Source organism: Puma concolor, chromosome D4, assembly GCF_028749965.1.
Source record: "Puma concolor isolate L17-30 chromosome D4, mPumCon1.1.hap2, whole genome shotgun sequence".
Taxonomy (NCBI): Eukaryota; Metazoa; Chordata; class Mammalia; order Carnivora; family Felidae; genus Puma; species Puma concolor.
The window spans coordinates 30,640,465-30,660,205 of record NC_141679.1 but is presented as its reverse complement, the minus strand read 5'-3'; the positions used below and the strand labels follow the sequence as shown (position 1 = coordinate 30,660,205).

At 39.6% G+C, this 19,741-nt stretch overlaps 1 protein-coding gene across 3 annotated transcripts in view; it reads left to right on the top strand.

Annotated features, from left to right (window-relative positions):
• Nucleotides 1-19,741, top strand: part of SLC35D2 (solute carrier family 35 member D2) — a 61,480-nt gene that overhangs the window by 22,006 nt on the left and 19,733 nt on the right. For 2 of the 3 annotated variants that reach the window (XM_086685178.1, XM_086685180.1), the window contains 5 exons: nt 162-233; nt 1,129-1,197; nt 5,841-5,943; nt 7,230-7,322; nt 11,955-12,022. In XM_086685178.1, the coding sequence (XP_086541304.1) occupies nt 162-233; nt 1,129-1,197; nt 5,841-5,943; nt 7,230-7,322; nt 11,955-12,022 (405 nt within the window). Of the gene's footprint in view, nt 1-161; nt 234-1,128; nt 1,198-5,840; nt 5,944-7,229; nt 7,323-11,954; nt 12,023-12,133; nt 13,238-19,741 lie in introns of those variants that run through there. The other variant, XM_086685179.1, reaches the window with a different exon arrangement.

Genomic DNA, 19,741 nt, shown 5'->3' with positions numbered 1-19,741 from the left:
CATTTCTATTATTTAATGTGATTTATTGGTGTTATATGTGAGAATTAAGGTTAATTTCTTATATTTAATTTGGAAAGTTAGTGGGCTTAATTAAAAATGTAAAGCATGTGAAAAAAATACTTGGTGTCTGATGTTACTATACTTGAATCTTTTCCCAACAGTTTGCCGATGTTCACCGTGCTCAGGAAATTTACCATTCCACTTACTTTACTCCTGGAAACCATCATACTTGGGTGATTTTTGTGTTTCCTCTGTTCCTCTCATGTCCTTTCCCCTCATCCCATATTATTTTTGCTTAGCAAGTTCTCAATATCTAATTGTTTTTCCAAATAGTCAATTTGAATTGCTAGTAGCAATAACTTAAGGACAAATGGTTTATTCATTTAAAAGCAGTCTCCTGTTTCCATGATTCCATAAGAACATGAGTGATTTTTTTGCTTGTGATTTTATAGTAGACTAATAATATGTGTTTATAATAGAAAATTATTAAAAAAAAAACCCCAACAATCCCCAAACAGATGTAAGTATGTTTCCTGAGCCAGCTGGAATATACCCTGACAGGAATACAGAGGAAAAATTCTCCATGTGTACATATAGAATAGGAATGCAGGAAGTCATGAAAATCCATTCTGATGTAGTGATTACAAGAGAACATAGGAATAAATTAATTTTTATAATGTTAGTTTAAAAATTTCTCATAAAGATACTCAGGCCAGTATCAGAAAAGATGGTTCCTGATTTTGCTTAGGAAGATTATTTAGCAATGGAATTTGGATGATGGCCCAATGTTCTAAGTCCTATGTTGAATTTTATCTTAGTCTTTGGATGCTTGACATAAGACCATCTAGAACTGTCGGCAGGGGCCCTTGTGCATTCTGTCACAGCATCTTTCTAATGAGAACAGAGAAATACACTTATAATTAAATTAAACAACTGTTTAAAAAAGACATTTGGTCTGATTTATTAATCCTCTTACAGATACTTACAGTGCTTTCTCTCTGTAAAGCGATGTCCGTTAGATTTTAGCTATAAAACTGTGGGCAATGTGTATTTTCAGTTTAAGAATTATAATCTATATTTTTTCCTTTTTCTTTCCTTCTCTATCATCTTTCCATCTATTTATCCCAGGAAACACTATTCCTTGAACATCATCGTCAGTGTTTTTACCATCATACTTGGTGCTTTCATAGCAGCTGGGTAAGACTCTGGACTGCTTCTGTTCAGTAACTTCTTTGTGCCTTTGACAATAGGCCCCACCCCGCCCTCATTTTCCATTTTCCATCTGGCTGCAGTTGAATTGAGCAGCCAGGAGACAAGTCTGTTGATGTTAGTGGGTTCCCCATGTGTTCCTGTGAAAGTCAGACTGGGTTCTAACTTGGCCGGAACATTTCTGAGAATGTATAAAGGGAACATTAGAAGATATGAATATAGCTTTTTTTCATAAAAAGGAGTAAACTACTTGCTTTTATTACTGAATGTTTGTCTTCAGTACAAAAAATTTACTTGAAAAGTTCTTGGGCATTTGGTCAAGAATAACAGCTTTATAAAGCCCTTGTATGCTGATTTGTTTTATCACCTGTGATGCCTTAGCAGTCTGTTTCCCAGGTGGGGTACTCTAATTAAATGTATTTGTATATCTGGGACAGGAGCCAATACCAGTGCATGACTAAGTTGACCCTTGAACAACACGGGGATTAAGGGTGCCAACTGCACTCCCTCCCACTCCCCCTCCCTCCGTGGAAAATCCAAGTATAACTTTCAACTCCCTAAAAACTTCACTACTAATAGCCTATTGTTGACTGGAAGTCTTACTGATAACATAGCCAATTAACACATATTTTGTATGTTATATGTTTCATATACCGTATTCCTAAAGTAAAGCAAACTAAAGAAAAATGTTAAGAAAATCATAAGGAAGAGAAAATACATTTACATTTACAAATACAAATACAAAATACAAATACAATATTGTACTGTATTTATTGAAAAAAAAAAATGCATGGATAAATGGACCAGCACAGTTCAAACCTGTGTTGTTCAGGGTCAATTATAGTATCATATTTGTTAATATGTAAGACCAGGAATTCGGACTCCAAGTTTGCATTTGAAAGCAGACGCTCAGACTCCTGGCTTTTAAATAGATTTTTTTTTAATGTTTATTTATTTTTGAGAGACAGAGAGAGACAGAGTGCAAGCAGGGGAGGGGCTGAGAGAAAGGGGGACACAGAATCTGAAGCAGGCTGCAGGCTCTGAGCTGTCAGCATGAAGCCCGATGCAGGGCTCGAACTCACTGTGAGATCATGACCTGAGCCGAAGACAGATGCTTAACTGACTGAGCCACCCAGGCGCCCTAGACTCCTGGCTTTTATAGCCTGGTGCTTAAAGCATATGTACAGTTATATTCCCTGGGTCCAAAACTTAGCCCAGCCCCTTGTCAGCCGTTTCTCAGCCTCTCTGTGCCTCAGTTTTACTCATGTGTACAGTAAAGAATAGGAAAAAAAAAAAAAAAACCCTACCTGAGTGAAGGGAAGAATGCAGAGTGGATGAATTTCAGTTAAATTAGTTTCCTTAACTGATTGAGAAAGAAGAGTTCTGGATCATTGATTGCAAATTAAATAAGGGCATGGATATTCTCTTATTCTAGTCTCCTTGCTTACTAGCTGTACAACCAGGACAAGTGATTTAGCCTGCCCGCACCCCAGTTATTTCGACTATGCAATGGAGGTTAGAACAGACCCACCTACTAGTGTCTTTGTGAGAATGAAATGAGATAGAAAACTGGGGTTTACTCTAGCATGTGGCCAAGTTCACCAAATACATGTTGAGTGTGTACTATACACCAGGCATCATTCTAGGTGCTGGGGAGTCCAGCTGTTAACAAAACAGACAAGAAACCTTGCCTGCACGGAGCTTCCATTCTAGTTGGTGGAGACAGACAATAAGTAAAAGAAACAGATTAGAAAATACATCACGCCAGATGGTGACAGATATGAGCAATTTATTTGTTTTGTTTTTTTATTATTATAAATGTGGTTAGTCCCTTGCCTAACCAAAGTTTATTATTTACATTTTCATCTGTAACATCCCTGTCCCCAGTCCTATCTGTGGCTGAGTTCAGCCCCTCTGCAAGCTGGCCTCTACTTTCAGCACTGTTTTAGGTCTCTGGTATGTGGACTTTAAACAGCAGCACTTAGAGCCTGTTGTAGTCGTGAAGATTTTGTTCCAAGATAATCATAGGAGCAAAGTAGCTAAAAGAGGGAGGTGCTCTGTTGAAAGTGGCCTCCTCCCACAGCGCTTTGAGGTGTCCCCTGGGCAGCCTCTTTTTTGTAAGTTTCTTAGAGCTTGATTTGGAAACTACTCAGAGTCAATTGTATACTTTTACAAAAATGGTTTATAAAAATGTCTGTAAGGCTTTCGTGAGGAATGGTGCTTCAGATGCTGTGTATACGGAGGCGTATTTCCAGACCCAGTGAATAGAAATTCAGCTCATAATTAGCACATGTGATATTCTAATGAGCTCAAAGGGTAGTGTTCCCAAAACATCTAACTTTCCCCCAAGAGCCAGCTTGGAACAGTACTTCTCAACCTTTCCCATCCTCAGCACCCACAGAATGGATACTATCTAGGTGGGTGACAAGCACAGTTCTTAGCTGCAGGCTGGCTGTGACCCCCAACCTTCTCTCTGCTCATTCAAATCACCTCGTCTAAATGCAAATAACTGTAGAGCTGATTTACTCAGATGAGCCAGTTTATGCTGCTGTAACAAACAGCTCCCACATTAACATACCAAATATATTCTGCTCACACTACTTACTCAGACCAACATTAGTTAACGCTCTGCAGGTGCTCAGCTCATTGTAGCTACTCAGGGACCCAAGCTGATGGAACCCCTGCCTCAAAGGGAGGGAAAAGGGCATGTGGGGAATCGTGCCCCAGCTCTTCAAGCTTTTTCCTGGAAATGCCATGCATTACTTCCTCTTACATTTTGTTTGCTGAAGCAAGTTACACGGCCAGATAAAGTTAAAATATCATGTCTGTAAACAGCCGTAAATGACAACTAAAGGGTTAACCATGAATTTGCTCTCATTTATTAAAGCAAATGAATTCTTTTCAAATTTCTGTGCTTTTACCAGTGGCCTAAACAAGTGGTGCTAGGAAACTTGAGGCCCCCGGAGCAGATCTGAGAACTCTGGGAATTTCCCTCGGGCTCTCCTAGGAAGTGAGCAACACCTTTCCACTCCCCTAGAAACCTGGCTCTTTTATCCATTGGATTCTTTGCCATTTTGTGGAACAGCAGACGCTTCTTAACATGGAGCCAAATGTGGATAGGCATGAGATTTGGAAGACCCTTATTATAAGAGATTTTATTTTTTGTGTGATTGAGCCAGAGAATTCTGATTTATAATGATCTAAAGTTAATTTACATTCTCACAAATATATTTGTAGTTAATAATGCCAGCAGAAGCCTCAAGCAAATCTGGTTTAGTTTGCATTCAGATTTTGGCACAACTTTTGCCTATTTCTTTTTCTTTGGTTAGAAATGATCTTTCTTTAAAACAAATTTTTATGTTGCAGGAGATCAGGATATGCCATTCTAAAATATGCCACTTGGGCACAAACATTATTTTGAGCTGAAGGCAATTGAGAACCAACAGATGTAGGAAGAGTTCTCGATCTTCCCCTTTCCTGCCTAAAAGCAGACCATAAATTTCCCTTTGTGAATGTGCCCCCCTTCTCCTGCACCAGGAGTAGGAGGGCAGTTCTCACTGGAGACAGAGGACCTGCACCGAGATGAGTCTGTGTAGATAAACCTTACTACAGTAACGCTTATCTTCCATTGGTTTCCCCCATGCATTTCCTAGTCCTTTCTCCATAATTTATTTGTTCCTTGGAATCCAAATGTCTTTTTTTGTTAAAATGATATATAAGCCCCAGAGTCTAACCACTTGTTTGAGATTCATTTCTTTTTTGTGAACTCCTATACATGTGAAATGTTTTATAAAAGTTGTATTCCTTTTTTCTTGTTAAGCTACTGTCAGTTAAATTTGCAGGCTCCAGTCACTGAACCTAAGAGGGTAGAGGAAACCTCCTTGATGATATGTATTTATGAATTATGACATGGGTCTGGTACTGTCTGTAGGATCAAGTGTAGTAGGTGACTCATATCATGACTCAGCTGTTCTTTCTCTCCCTGTGCCGTGTGCCCCCGAACATTTTTATACCAGTATTATTTATATAAAATGGAAGTAGAAAAGAAGATGTTCAAAAGAATGAGGAGAAGGTAGCCTTAGAGGAATTGCAGAGAAGGAATGGATCGATGCCTTGCCTTTTTGACAAACAGGGTGGGGGCATGCTGGTGGATGATGTGATCGGAGGGACACCAGATGGAGGTGTCAGTTCCTCTTTCGACCTCTCTTGCCCCAGTCACTGCCCAGCTGTCCCCACAGGGCATCTCCCCTGGAGATGGCCCTGTTTATTACAATAAGCAAAGCCACTGGGTGGGTTGGACAAATCATTCCCCTCAGAAAAGCAGAGCTCACCGATTATTACGCCATTTGATCAGTTGGCGAAAGAAAGGGCTTTGCAGTTAAAGGAAGGTGGTTAATGTTGCTCTGGTTTTAAGTCATTCATGATTAAATTGAAGCCACCTGATGGCCTGGTTTTGTTTTGTCTGGAGGCAAAGCAGAGGAATTAACCACAGAGGGGGGAAATATGCCAGAGGAAAAGAAAGTGGTTACTAGCATCACAAGTGGATTTGATTAGGGCAAGATAAAACAGGCAGGCTTGAAGGCCAAGTTGTGAGTTTCTGAATAATCATCCTTTTGTGTTCTCCCTCCCAGTTCTGACCTTGCCTTTAACTTGGAAGGCTATATTTTTGTATTCCTGAATGATATCTTCACAGCAGCAAATGGAGTTTATACCAAACAGAAAATGGACCCAAAGGTACCAGATCTTCACTCCTTTGATTTTTAGGCTTTGTCCTCTGGCCCCTGAAATTACATGAAAAAACGAAATGGATTTGTAAAGTTGGCACATAATTTAATTTACATGATATGCTTTATAAGTCACTAATTTCTTTTCAGTTATCTTGTTTGTATGGGTTCTTGTTATCCCTTACCTTACAAAGTTTTGGTTGAAAATAAGACACTATTTTAGATGCAAAGTCAGAATATATAAAGAGATTATTTTGAGAGGCAGATTAAAATTAAAAGGTGTTTTTTGCTATCCTCATCAGTGACCAAGGCAAAGTCAGGGGTATTCTGAGAGCCACTCCAGTTTGAGAGTCTGAAGGTATGGGTTACATATAAAAGTTATGCTGCTTACTGGTTGTTGTGACTTGGACCCTTAAACTTCTCCAAACCTCAGTTTCATCATCTGTGGAATGGATCATTTGTAAGGTCTTGCCCAGCAGGAACTGCCTCTCCTGGTCAGTAACTGAGCGGTCTCCCCAGAGACTGGTGGGCAGATGGGCGTTTCTTGCATGTGGCCGCCTCCACGTCTGTGGGGGTGGGGGGACAGCGCTTACCCCACCCCAGCTGTTCCGGAAGCTCTGGAGGATGAGCCAGGCATATGTTGCTTTGTTCCAAGTTCTTTGTGTTGAGTGAGGGAGTTTGCTTTGACGGATAGACTCATTTCTGTGAGCTGCTTTTTATCTGCACTGTTTTTTTCTGCAGGGCCCTTTGTTTTTTTACTGGTGGCAGTTTTACAAAAACAGGTTTTTTGCCTTTTGAGGGTCACAGTATGTCACCCTTTATGAAAAATGGTGGAGAAGTAGTGAAGCCACTTTAATGAAAAGTAAATTTATGCAAGATTAGAAAATGAGATACCTTGTATTTTAACACTGCTGTTCCTTACCAGAAAGAGCAGATGTTTTTAAGGAGTTCTGTTTATATTAACATTTTAAATGTTCTTAATTTTGTTCCAGATCTCTCATTTTGCAGACAAAATGATTAAAAAAAAAAAACAATTAGAATGTGAGAGATGGGTGGGCCTCAGAGTCCATCCATATTCATCCATTTTATCTGCCATTTTTGTTTAAAACAAATGTTTGTTTTGCTATCATGATATGCTTGAGGTGAAGCATTTTACATTAGGAATTTACTGAAAATATTCCAATACAGAGTTGGTCAGAATAGATTTTTAACTCTGCATAAATACATAGTTATATAAATGCCTTCAAAATTTGATGCTTTGTGTTTCTAAAATTCAGTGTTTCTTTGTTTTTGTAGGAGTTAGGCAAATATGGAGTGCTTTTTTACAATGCCTGCTTCATGATTATACCAACTCTTATCATCAGTGTCTCTACTGGAGACCTTCAGCAGGTGAGCTGGTGACAGTCATTACATTCCTGCTGAGCAGCCTCTGAGAGTCTTAATAGTTAACTTTTTGTACTGCAGTGTAAAGCGTAAAGGTAAGTCGGATTACCAGGAGGGTACATGGAATCGAGATGTGTGACATCACCAGTAATGCCTCTGACACTATCCTTCCTTTGGTGTTTATCTTTAGACACCTGGGAAGCAGCAGAAGTAGTCACAAGAATTCTGGACTTGAAGATTTTGGAAAACTACAACAGTAAAAATCTGAGTTTGAGTTTTCGTATCCCCGTTTGCTGATGTGGGGATCCTAGGAAAACTAACTTAGAAGGGGATTTTGATAGTTTTAAAAATGGATTTATTTATCTATTACCTTTATAATGCACATTTTGAAACATATGCAAAGTACAGAGAATAATTAAATGAACGCTCCTGTACCCACCGCCCAGGGTCAATACTGTTTGGCGTTTTGTCGTTCTTATTTCATCTGTCCCCATCTGCTTTCATTTTTTCCCCCCTCTGGAATATTTTAAAGCAAATTCCAGATATCATGGGATTTTGTCTCTAAATATTCCAGGATGTACATTTGAATTTTGAGGACGTGTTGTTCTTTTGGTATCTGCCCTGCTCACCTGTCTGCTGCACATACATGAGAGACAAATCAGATGGTAGATGAGTAGAAACAGAGGGGGCCCAGCTGGAGGGAGTGAAGACCAGTCATTCAGGAAGGGTGATGTTCACCCAGTAGCATCCCCAGTAGCCACCTTGAGGTGTGTCAGCCCCTGCCAAGCCCTACTTTTTCAGAAAGTTGCCAGCTACACCTCTTCTAAGAATTTTGCCTGTATCTTAAGGGAGATGTTTAAGTTCACATGAGAAGATTTGCTAGGCAGAATTATGGTCCAGTCTGGCCTCCACCCACAGAACCAACCCTCAGCAACCCTTTTGTTGCTGGACCGACAGGGGTGGGGGTGAGGGGGGGTGTTCAGAGAGGCCTTGTGCAGTAACCCATCACCTGCCACATGACTGTTATTTCTGTGTTTACTAATCAGCATGTTTCTGTGGTGCAAACAGTTTGAGTTGATTCCATCTCCCCCCATCCAACCCCCGCCTTTTAGGGGGTTGAGTACTTCCAGAAGGCTGCAGGCTCTTGTGGGCTCCTGGGTGGATGTCAGGGTTTCATATTCTTTCTCAAAGCTATACTTTTCATTTGTACAGTTCCTGTCCAGAAGAGGAAACAGACCAGAAACTGAAGTTTAGGTACCTTATGAGTTAAATTGACTAGATGTATTATGTTAATAATTGATAACATTGTTTTGATAGGAATATGTGTTCCCACACCCAAACCATTGCTTTATAACTTGTAACATGGGCTCTCAGAAGTTTCTCTTCCTTGTAACGATTATCCCTGCAGAATTATTATACTTTCTCAGGTAATAATAAAAATAATAGCAGCTAATATTTATTGAGGACTTACTGTATCAGACATTGTTTAAAGCACTGTACATGAACGATTTCACTGCTTTCCACAGCAGCCTTCTGAGGAGAAGGGACTGTTTGCTATTCATCTTGTAGATGAGGAATCTAGAGCACGGTGTTTAAATACCATCCAAGGACAGCAGGTGATCGATCCAGGCAGTCTTGCTCTGGAACTCATTCTCCACTGTAATCTTAGTTACCTTATTGTACATGAAAAGTGTTTCTTGCCTTCATGCATGAAAAACTATAACCTATCACTTATATCTTAGAAAGTACAAGAGGCCTAACGTATACTTTAACTTATTAAGTAGTGGTGTTCTAGGAGAATGTTATGTTCCTATCCTGGTTTTTGGTGCTGAACTATCTCAATATGTACCCTATCTAGTCTCTTTTTTGACCAGGCTTCTAATCTACAGTTTGTCTAGGTACTTTAGAGCCCCAGCTGTGATTACTCTCCACAGAAATTCCAGATGGAGCAGAGCTAAATATATAGATTTATTTAAAAATCTGTAAGAAACTTATAATTGGAAAAAAATAGAATGTGTTTATAACTGTTAAAAGGGCCTTCTGTAAAAATGATAAGATACAAAATCACGAAGTTAAAAATTTGACTCTATTTTAATTTAAAAGTATTGTATGATAGGAGATCCAGAAGATATGGGACACTCACTATAATCAGTGATTTTTAAAACCCTGTGGAAAAAAATAATGTATTTTTCACTAGTAAGATTGTTCTGCTGTGTGTTCGTTCCATTGAATCGTAAGCTTCTTCCAATTGGTTACTTTTAACCATGTGTGAATCCATTTTAGATTGTGAACCGAATGTAATAAAGAAGAGAACTTATATAATTAGATGTGTTAGCCTATAAAATTGCATTTTGTTTGCCAAGTTTGGTTTGATTATAGCAGAAATTGATAAATTAGGGCAAAATGTTAACTTGTTAATAGAAAAAGTACTTAGGTGAAGCATTTTTCCTGGTTGGCTGGAGAGGATCAGAGGTTGTGGTTAAGACTCATGTGTATGACTTACTGCATGGAGATTCACTCACTCTGGGACCTTGGACTTACACGGTCAACAAACCTGGTAACAGCACCTTGACTCTGTCTCTGATTGTCCAAGTCCATGATGCCAGCTCCTCTTGTCAACAATTTGTGCCCCTGGATAATACTGTTTGGGTGACCTTTTTTTAGTCATTTGAATTGCTGCACCAGGCTCAAAGTACATGGGGTATATTGCATTTGATGAATAGGGTAAATAATAGGATTTATTTTTCTGATAAAAAACACACATAAATGCAAAATAAAAAAGATGCATGCTCCACCATACTGCTAGAGAAATAGCAAGTCTAGTATATGTGCTGCCGAAGCGAGCACAGCAATAGCAAGTCTAAAGGAAGCAGCACTTCATCGTTCTTCACCTTTAATTATTTTGTTTTAAAATAAATGTCATACTACATTATTTTTTACATTATTTTTTAAAATGCCACCAGCACAGCCTCATCATTATTAATGGAACAAAATAAAACTAAAATCTATTAAAATATAGATTGGCAAAGAATCCAGATATTTTTGTGAAGATTACTACATAGCCCTCAGTGGTTTATATGGTATCAGAACAGTTTTTATTTACTGTTTGCAGAAATACTTTCAGCTTGTTGAGTAAATACTTCCAGTTTGTTGAGCAAATAAATGTTTTTCTATCTGTGGCTTGGAGTTTGGAGCATATGGTTTTCTCTTATTTCCAGTTTTATTTTAACTTTAGATACAGAGTGTTTTCTATAGTTTTTGTTTGGTTTTGATCTTTGACTACCTTGGATGTTTTCTGCCCCTTTGACAGTAAGACAGCTTTATATTTATATTTTCCTTTCACAAGTAAGCATTAAAAAAATAATTTTATGCTGGAAACTTTCAAAGCTATACAGAAGGAGAACAAATAGCATAACAGACCCCACGTACCCACCAACCAGCTTCAACAGTTATCATCAATATTTAACGTGTATCTTTTTGATAAGAGATGTGGGCAGAGTCTTACTAATGAAAAAATAACAAGTGTGGCAGGATTGTATTAATTGGGGGAGAATTCCATTCTAATTGGCTTAAAATTTTTGAATTCTAAACTTAACAAGAATTTAAATAGTTTTAAATCTGTAAACTTATAAAACTTGATTAACCAAGTTTTGCCTAGTAGGAAGTGAATAGAGCTTATGTTCAACTGTGTTATTCAGCACATGCTTATGTGCAGCACATGCTTATTGTCTTGAGTCTCTTTAAAATCATTTTTGGATGTAGACAAAGGACAAATCATGAATAAAATGCTCCTTTTTATTGTTACCTGTCATTTCAAGGGGGTTAATTTCATCTTCTCAGCTAAGTTCTTGAGAGTTGAAACTCCTGCACCCAACTTCTGTCTTAACTCCACCACCCCAATTACTTCCTTGCTTTGTAAAAAGCAAATAATTTAGTTTATTTGTTCATAATACTTACTAAGCATTTGTAAATTCTTGAAAATATTTCATGGACTTAGCCATTATTATTAATTTTCTAATAAGCTTTCTTCTAAGATTATTTATTACCAAAAAAAATTTTTAATGTTTATTTTTGAGAGAGAGCGAGCAAGCGTGAGTGGGGGTGGGGCAGAGAGAAGGGGACAGAGGATCCAAAGCGGGCTCTTGCTAACAGCGTGAGCCCAATGTGGGGCTCGAACTCACAAACTGGTGAGATCATGACCTGAGCCGAAGTTGGATGCTCAACTGACTGAGCCCTCTGGGCACCCTTCTTCTAAGATTATTTATAAAAAGTAAACCCAATCCTGATTTTGTGACTACAGACTAATAAAGAGTTAATTACAGATTAATAAAGTCACAGCAACAATAGTGATACTGGATACTTGGCTCCCGCCAGGTTCTAAATAGTTTCATTAAATCCTCACATGGACTTTTTGAGGAAGTTTTTTTAAAAAAATCCCTGTTTTGTGAAAGGAATCTGAGATTTAGGGAGTAAAAGTGATATGCCCAACATCCCACAGCTGGTATTGGCTAGGATTTTTTAAGTTGTATTTTGTTTGGGAAAGTGGTTCCTGTAATAAAACATGATTTGGTAAAATCCATAAATTTAAACTGCAGTATTATGAGTCTAACCATTAGTTTTCTTTCTTTTTTGTAATAGGCTACTGAATTCAATGAATGGAAGAATGTTCTATTTATCATACAGTTTCTTCTTTCCTGTTTTTTGGGGTAAGAAACCATAGACCAGTAGAAGCTCAGTCTCTGACATCTCTTGACAAGTCAAATTGAAATATACGTTCTGTATGCTCTGTTAAAATCCCTTTGTCTATGCTTCTCCAGCTTTCTCTGGAAAGTACCCCTGCAGCAGAGGAGTGGAGTGAGACCCAGGATCCCTGGGAACACAGCCCAAAAGACCAGGAGCAAGCATGAAACACTTATTTTTGAGAGTCATGTTAACATCACATTTCTCCAAAATATGATGTTGTCTATTGATTTCTGAAAGTCTGCATGAGGTCCGCTGATGTATTACATTCAGTGCTAGTTGTTGTCTTTGCTACAATGTCCCTCAGTTTTCAAGATCTTCCACCCACATAAATATGTGGAAATGACAACCATTTACTCTAGCGCCGTACCTGCTGTATTCAGGGAAATTTCTGAGGAGCATTGTCCAAGCCATTGTATTGTCCAACAATTTTAGGCTTTTGTCTTAAAATTTTCCTTACGTCTGTCTTCCTGTTGAGAAGCCATGCAGCCTGTGTCTTTTATCTTCCGAAAACTTGAAAATTCCCTTTCATGAATAGGTAATACACGCAACTAAATAATCCAAGAACTGCAACAGAATTCACAGGGAACAAAAGCTACTCCATTTTTCCCTGTCCCCCAGCACTGCAGTTTTCTTCTTCAGAGGTGACCCCTGTTTGAAGTTTTTGGCATATCTTTCCTGAGTGGGGCTACATGCATAGACGAACACCTATCTTATCCCATACTGAAAGGTGCTTTGAATGACTATGTCAGGGAATTACTTATCAAAAATAATTCTGTGAATTCCCCCCCCTTTTTTTTTTACCGCCAGTAGAACAGTTTTCATTATGTTTAAATTGGCTAAGAACACCTCAGTCTCTTTGATCAACACTTAAAAATTCTCAAACTTGATTTTAATTGCAGTGTTGTAGTCTCACACAATGCAAACATTTATGTATAACTTCCATTTCACTAATTCTCTTTTTAGCTGTGTCTGATTTAATGTTGAGCCTCTTGATTGGCTTTTTTTTTTCAATATATGAAATTTATTGTCAAATTTGTTTCCATACGACACCCAGTGCTCATCCCAAAAGGTGCCCTCCTCAATACCCATCACCCACCCTCCCCTCCCTCCCACCCCCCATCAACCCTCAGTTTGTTCTCTGTTTTTAACAGTCTCTTATGCTTTGGCTCTCTCCCACTCTAACCTCTTTTTTTTTTTTTTTTTTCCTTCCCCTCCCCCATGGGTATCTGTTAAGTTACTCAGGATCCACATAAGAGTGAAACCATATGGTATCTATCTTTCTCTGTATGGCTTATTTCACTTAGCATCACACTCTCCAGTTCCATCCACGTTGCTACAAAAGGCCATATTTCATTCTTTCTCATTGCCATGTAGTATTCCATTGTGTGTATAAACTACAATTTCTTTATCCATTCATCAGTTGATGGACATTTAGGCTCTTTCCATAATTTGGCTATTGTTGAGAGTGCTGCTATAAACATTGGGGTACAAGTGCCCCTATGCATCAGTACTCCTGTATCCCTTGGGTAAATTCCTAGCAGTGCTATTGCTGGGTCATAGGGTAGGTCTATTTTTAATTTTCTGAGGAACCTCCACACTGCTTTCCAGAGCGGCTGCACCAATTTGCATTCCCACCAACAATGCAAGAGGGTTCCTGTTTCTCCACATCCTCTCCAGCATCTATAGTCTCCTGATTTGTTCATTTTGGCCACTCTGACTGGCGTGAGGTGATATCTGAGTGTGGTTTTGATTTGTATTTCCCTGATAAGGAGCGACGTTGAACATCTTTTCATGTGCCTGTTGGCCATCTGGATGTCTTCTTAAGAGAAGTGTCTATTCATGTTTTCTGCCCATTTCTTCACTGGGTTATTTGCTTTTCGGGTGTGGAGTTTGGTGAGCTCTTTATAGATTTTGGATACTAGCCCTTTGTCCGATATGTCATTTGCAAAGATCTTTTCCCATTCCGTTGTTTGCCTTTTAGTTTTGTTGGTTGTTTCCTTTGCTGTGCAGAAGCTTTTTATCTTCATAAGGTCCCAGTAATTCATTTTTGCTTTTAATTCCCTTGCCTTTGGGGATGTGTCGAGTAAGAGATTGCTACAGCTGAGGTCAGAGAGGTCTTTTCCTGCTTTCTCCTCTAGGGTTTTGATGGTTTCCTGTCTCACATTCAGGTCCTTTATCCATTTTGAGTTTATTTTTGTAAATGGTGTGAGAAAGTGGTCTAGTTTCAACCTTCTGCATGTTGCTGTCCAGTTCTCCCAGCACCATTTGTTAAAGAGACTGTCTTTTTTCCATTGGATGTTCTTTCCTGCTTTGTCAAAGATGAGTTGGCCATACGTTTGTGGGTCTAGTTCTGGGGTTTCTATTCTATTCCATTGGTCTGTGTGTCTGTTTTTGTGCCAATACCATGCTGTCTTGATGATGACAGCTTTGTAGTAGAGGCTAAAGTCTGGGATTGTGATGCCTCCTGCTTTGGTCTTCTTCTTCAAAATTACTTTGGCTATTCGGGGCCTTTTGTGGTTCCATATGAATTTTAGGATTGCTTGTTCTAGTTTCGAGAAGAATGCTGGTGCAATTTTGATTGGGATTGCATTGAATGTGTAGATAGCTTTGGGTAGTATTGACATTTTGACAATATTCTTCCAATCCATGAGCAGGGAATGTCTTTCCATTTCTTTATATCTTCTTCAATTACCTTCATAAGCTTTCTATAGTTTTCAACATACAGATCTTTTACATCTTTGGTTAGATTTATTCCTAGGTATTTTATGCTTCTTGGTGCAATTGTGAATGGGATCAGTTTCTTTATTTGTCTTTCTGTTGCTTCATTGTTAGCGTATAAGAATGCAACTGATTTCTGTACATTGATTTTGTATCCTGCAACTTTGCTGAATTCATGTATCAGTTCTAGCAGACTTTTGGTGGAGTCTATCGGATTTTCCATGTATAATATCATGTCATCTGCAAAAAGCGAAAGCTTGACTTCATCTTTGCCAATTTTGATGCCTTTGATTTCCTTTTGTTGTCTGATTGCTGATGCTAGAACTTCCAACACTATGTTAAACAACAGCGGTGAGAGTGGGCATCCCTGTCGAGTTCCTGATCTCAGGGAAAAAGCTCTCAGTTTTTCCCCATTGAGGATGATGTTAGCTGTGGGCTTTTCATAAATGGCTTTTATGATGTGTAAGTATGTTCCTTCTATCCCGACTTTCTCAAGGGTTTTTATTAAGAAAGGGTGCTGGATTTTGTCAAAGGCCTTTTCTGCATCGATTGACAGGATCATATGGTTCTTCTCTCTCTTTTTTTTTTTTATTAATGTGATGTATCACGTTGATTGATTTGCAAATGTTGAACCAGTCCTGCATCCCAGGAATGAATCCCACTTGATCATGGTGAATAATTCTTTTTATATGCTGTTGAATTCGATTTGCTAGTATCTTATTGAGAATTTTTGCATCCATATTCATCAGGGATATTGGCCTGTAGTTCTCTTTTTTTTACTGGGTCTCTGTCTGGTTTAGGAATCAAAGTAATACTGGCTTCATAGAATGAGTCTGAAAGTTTTCCTTCCCTTTCTATTTCTTGGAATAGCTTGAGAAGGATAGGTATTATCTCTGCTTTAAATGTCTGGTAGAACTCCCCTGGGAAGCCATCTGGTCCTGGACTCTTATTTGTTGGGAGATTTTTGATAACCGATTCAGTTTCTTCGCTGGTTATGGGTCTGTTCAAGCTTTCTATTTCCTCCTGATTGAGTTTTGGAAGAGTGTGGGTGTTTAGGAATTTGTCCATTTCTTCCAGGTTGTCCAATTTGTTGGTATATAATTTTTCATAGTATTCCCTGATAATTGTTTGTATCTGTGAGGGATTGGTTGTAATAATTCCATTTTCATTGATGATTTTATCTATTTGGGTCATCTCCCTTTTCTTTTTTGAGAAGCCTGGCTAGAGGTTTGTCAATTTTATTTTTTCAAAAAACCAACTCTTGGTTTTGTTGGTCAGCTCTACAGTTTTTTTAGATTCTATATTGTTTATTTCTGCTCTGATCTTTATTATTTCTCTTCTTCTGCTGGGTTTAGGCTGCCTTTGCTGTTCTGCTTCTATTTCCTTTAGGTGTGCTGTTAGATTTTGTATTTGGGATTTTTCTTGTTTCTTGAGATAGGCCTGGATTGCGATGTATTTTCCTCTCAGGACTGCCTTTGCTGCATCCCAAAGCGTTTGGATTGTCGTATTTTCATTTTTGTTTGTTTCCATATATTTTTTAATTTCTTCTCTAATTGCCTGGTTGACCCACTCATTTTTTAGTAGGGTGTTCTTTAACCTCCATGCTTTTGGAGGTTTTCCAGACTTTTTCCTGTGGTTGATTTCAAGCTTCATAGCATTGTGGTCTGAAAGTATGCATGGTATAATTTCAATTCTTGTAAACTTATGAAGGGCTGTTTTGTGACCCAGTATATGATCTATCTTGGAGAATGTTCCATGTGCACTCGAGAAGAAAGTATATTCTGTTGCTTTGGGATGCAGAGTTCTAAATATATCTATCAAGTCCATGTGGTCCAATGTCTCATTCAGGGCCCTTGTTTCTTTATTGACCATGTGTCTAGATGATCTATCCATTTCTGTAAGTGGAGTGTTAAAGTCCCCTGCAATTACCACATTCTTCTCAATAAGGTTGCTTATGTTTATGAGTAATTGTTTTATATATTTGAGGGCTCCTGTATTCGGCGCATAGACATTTATAATTGTTAGCTCTTCCTGATGGATAGACCCTGTAATTATTATATAATGTCCTTCTTCATCTCTTGTTACAGCCTTTAATTTAAAGTCTAGTTTGTCTGATATAAGTATGGCTACTCCAGCTTTCTTTTGGCTTCCAGTAGCATGATAGATCATTCTCCATCCCCTCATTCTCAATCTAAAGGTGTCCTCAGATCTAAAATGAGTCTCTTGTAGACAGCAAATAGATGGGTCTTGTTTTTTTATCCATTCTGATGCCCTATGTCTTTTGGTTGGCGCATTTAATCCATTTACATTCAGTGTTATTATAGAAAGATATGGGTTTAGAGTCATTGTGATGTCTGTATGTTTTATGCTTGTAGTGATGTCTCTGGTACTTTGTCTCACAGGATCCCCCTTAGGATTTCTTGTAGGGCTGGTTTAGTGGTGACAAATTCCTTCAGTTTTTGTTTGTTTGGGAAGACCTTTATCTCTCCTTCTATTCTAAATGACAGACTTGCTGGATAAAGGATTCTCGGCTGCGTATTTTTTCTGTTTAGCACACTGAAGATCTCGTGCCAATTCTTTCTGGCCTGCCAAGTTTCAAAAGAGAGATCAGTCACGAGTCTTATAGGTCTCCCTTTATATGTGAGGGCACGTTTATCCCTTGCTGCTTTCAGAATTTTCTCTTTATCCTTGTATTTTGCCAGTTTGACTATGATATGTCGTGCAGAAGATCGATTCAAGTTACGTCTGAAGGGAGTTCTCTGTGCCTCTTGGATTTCAATGCCTTTTTCCTTCCCCAGTTCAGGGAAGTTCTCAGCTATAATTTCTTCAAGTACCCCTTCAGCACCTTTCCCTCTCTCGTCCTCCTCTGGGATACCAATTATGCGTATATTATTTCTTTTTAGTGTATCACTTAGTTCTCTAATTTTCCCCTCATACTCCTGGATTTTTTTTAATCTCTCTTTCTCTCAGCTTCCTCTTTTTCCATAACTTTATCTTCTAGTTCACCTATTCTCTCCTCTGCCTCTTCAATCCGAGACGTCGTCGTTTCCATTTTGTTTTGCATTTCGTTTAAAGCGTTTTTCAGCTCCTTGTGACTGTTCCTTAGTCCCTTGATCTCTGTAGCAAGAGATTCTCTGCTGTCCTCTATACTGTTTTCAAGCCCAGGGATTAATTTTATGACTATTATTCTAAATTCACTTTCTGTTATATTATTTAAATCCTTTTTGATCAGTTCATTAGCTGTTGTTATTTCCTGGAGATTCTTCTGAGGGGAATTCTTCCGTTTGGTCATTTTGGATAGTCCCTGGAGTGGTGGGGACCTGCAGGGCACTTCCCCTGTGCTGTGGTGTATAACTGGAGTTGGTGGGCGGGGCCGCAGTCAGACCTGATGTCTGCCCCCTGCCCACCGCTGGGGCCACAGTCAGACTGGTGTGTACCTTCTCTTCCCTCTCCTAGGGGCGGGATTCACTGTGGGGTGGCGTGGCCCGTCTGGGCTACTTGCACACTGCCAGGCTTGTGGTGCTGGGGATCTGGCGTATTAGCTGGGGTGGGTAGGCAAGGTGCATGGGGGCAGGAAGGGCAGGCTTAGCTCGCTTCTCCTTAGGTGATCCACTTCAGGAGGGGCCTTGTGGCAGCGGGAGGGAGTCAGATCCGCTGCCGGAGGTTTGGCTCTGCAGAAGCACAGCGTTGGAGCAAGTTCCCTGGCAGGAACTGGTTCCCTTTGGGATTTTGGCTGGGGGATGGGCGAGGGACATGGCGCTGGCGAGCGCCTCTGTTCCCCACCAAACTGAGCTCTGTAGTCCGGGGACTCAGCAACTCTCCCTCCCTTTGTCCTCCAGCCTTCCTGCTTTCTGAGCAGAGCTGTTAACTTATGACCTCCCAGATGCTAAGTCGCGCTTGCTGTCGGAACACACTCCGTCCGGCCCCTCTGCTTTTGCCAGCCAGACTTGGGGGCTCTGCTTGGGCGGCAGGCTGCCCCTCCGCCCCGGCTCCCTCCTGCCAGTCCTTGGAGCGCGCACCGACTCGCCGCCCTTCCTACCCTCTTCCGTGGGCCTCTCGTCTGCGCTTGGCTACGGCGACTCCGTTCTGCTAATCCTCTCGTGGTTTTCTGGGTTATTTAGGCAGGTGTAGGTGGAATCTAAGTGATCAGCAGGATGCATGGTGAGCCCAGCGTCCTCCTATGCCGCCATCTTCCAACCTCCCCTTGATTGACTTTTTGATTTTAACAATTTTTTATTTGTAAAAGTTTCTTTTTTTTTTTTTTTTTTTTTTTAACAAACGTTTCATTCCTAACATTCTCTCATTGGTGATCTTTGGACTGTAGTAACTTTCATTTCTTTAAATGTTATACACATAGCTGTTCTGTATTCTTCATTTAATGATTCCACTTATCTGCAGTTTTTAAGAATCTAAATGTTATATATAGTTTGTGACTGTCAAACTGTGTGTGGTTGGTGACTTGTCGTTGTGAACACAGTGCTTAATCAGTGTTATGGGCTGAACGCTCATAACAAAATGCAAATTTGAGAAACCTTCCTGTGGGGACAAATTGTTTCTGGTCCTGCTGACAGCCAGGCATTGCCCCTGACCTGGACCGCTGTGTGCATTTCTGAGGGTCTAGGCTCAGTGAGCTAAAGTGTCCCTCTCAACATGGAGTCTGGCTCAAGGCTGTTTCCAGACAGTGCTGTTCTGCTAAGGTCTCTGCCCCAAGGCACCCCTATTCTGTTTCAGTTGTGTTCTGCTCCGACTCCTGCCTGGCCCTAATACTTTATCAGTCTGTGTCCAGTTCCTCCTTTTTTAAAGGAAGAGGGTTTGGGTGACCTCTTGTGCCTCTTTCAAGACCAGTGATCTCTCAAGTAGTGTGTCCTTTCCAGGCATAGGTTGCTTTGCACTGGGAGGGTCCCTTAGTGCACTTAGGTAGCCATTGTCAGAAACATAAGTTAAGTGAAATATTTGTAGTTTTC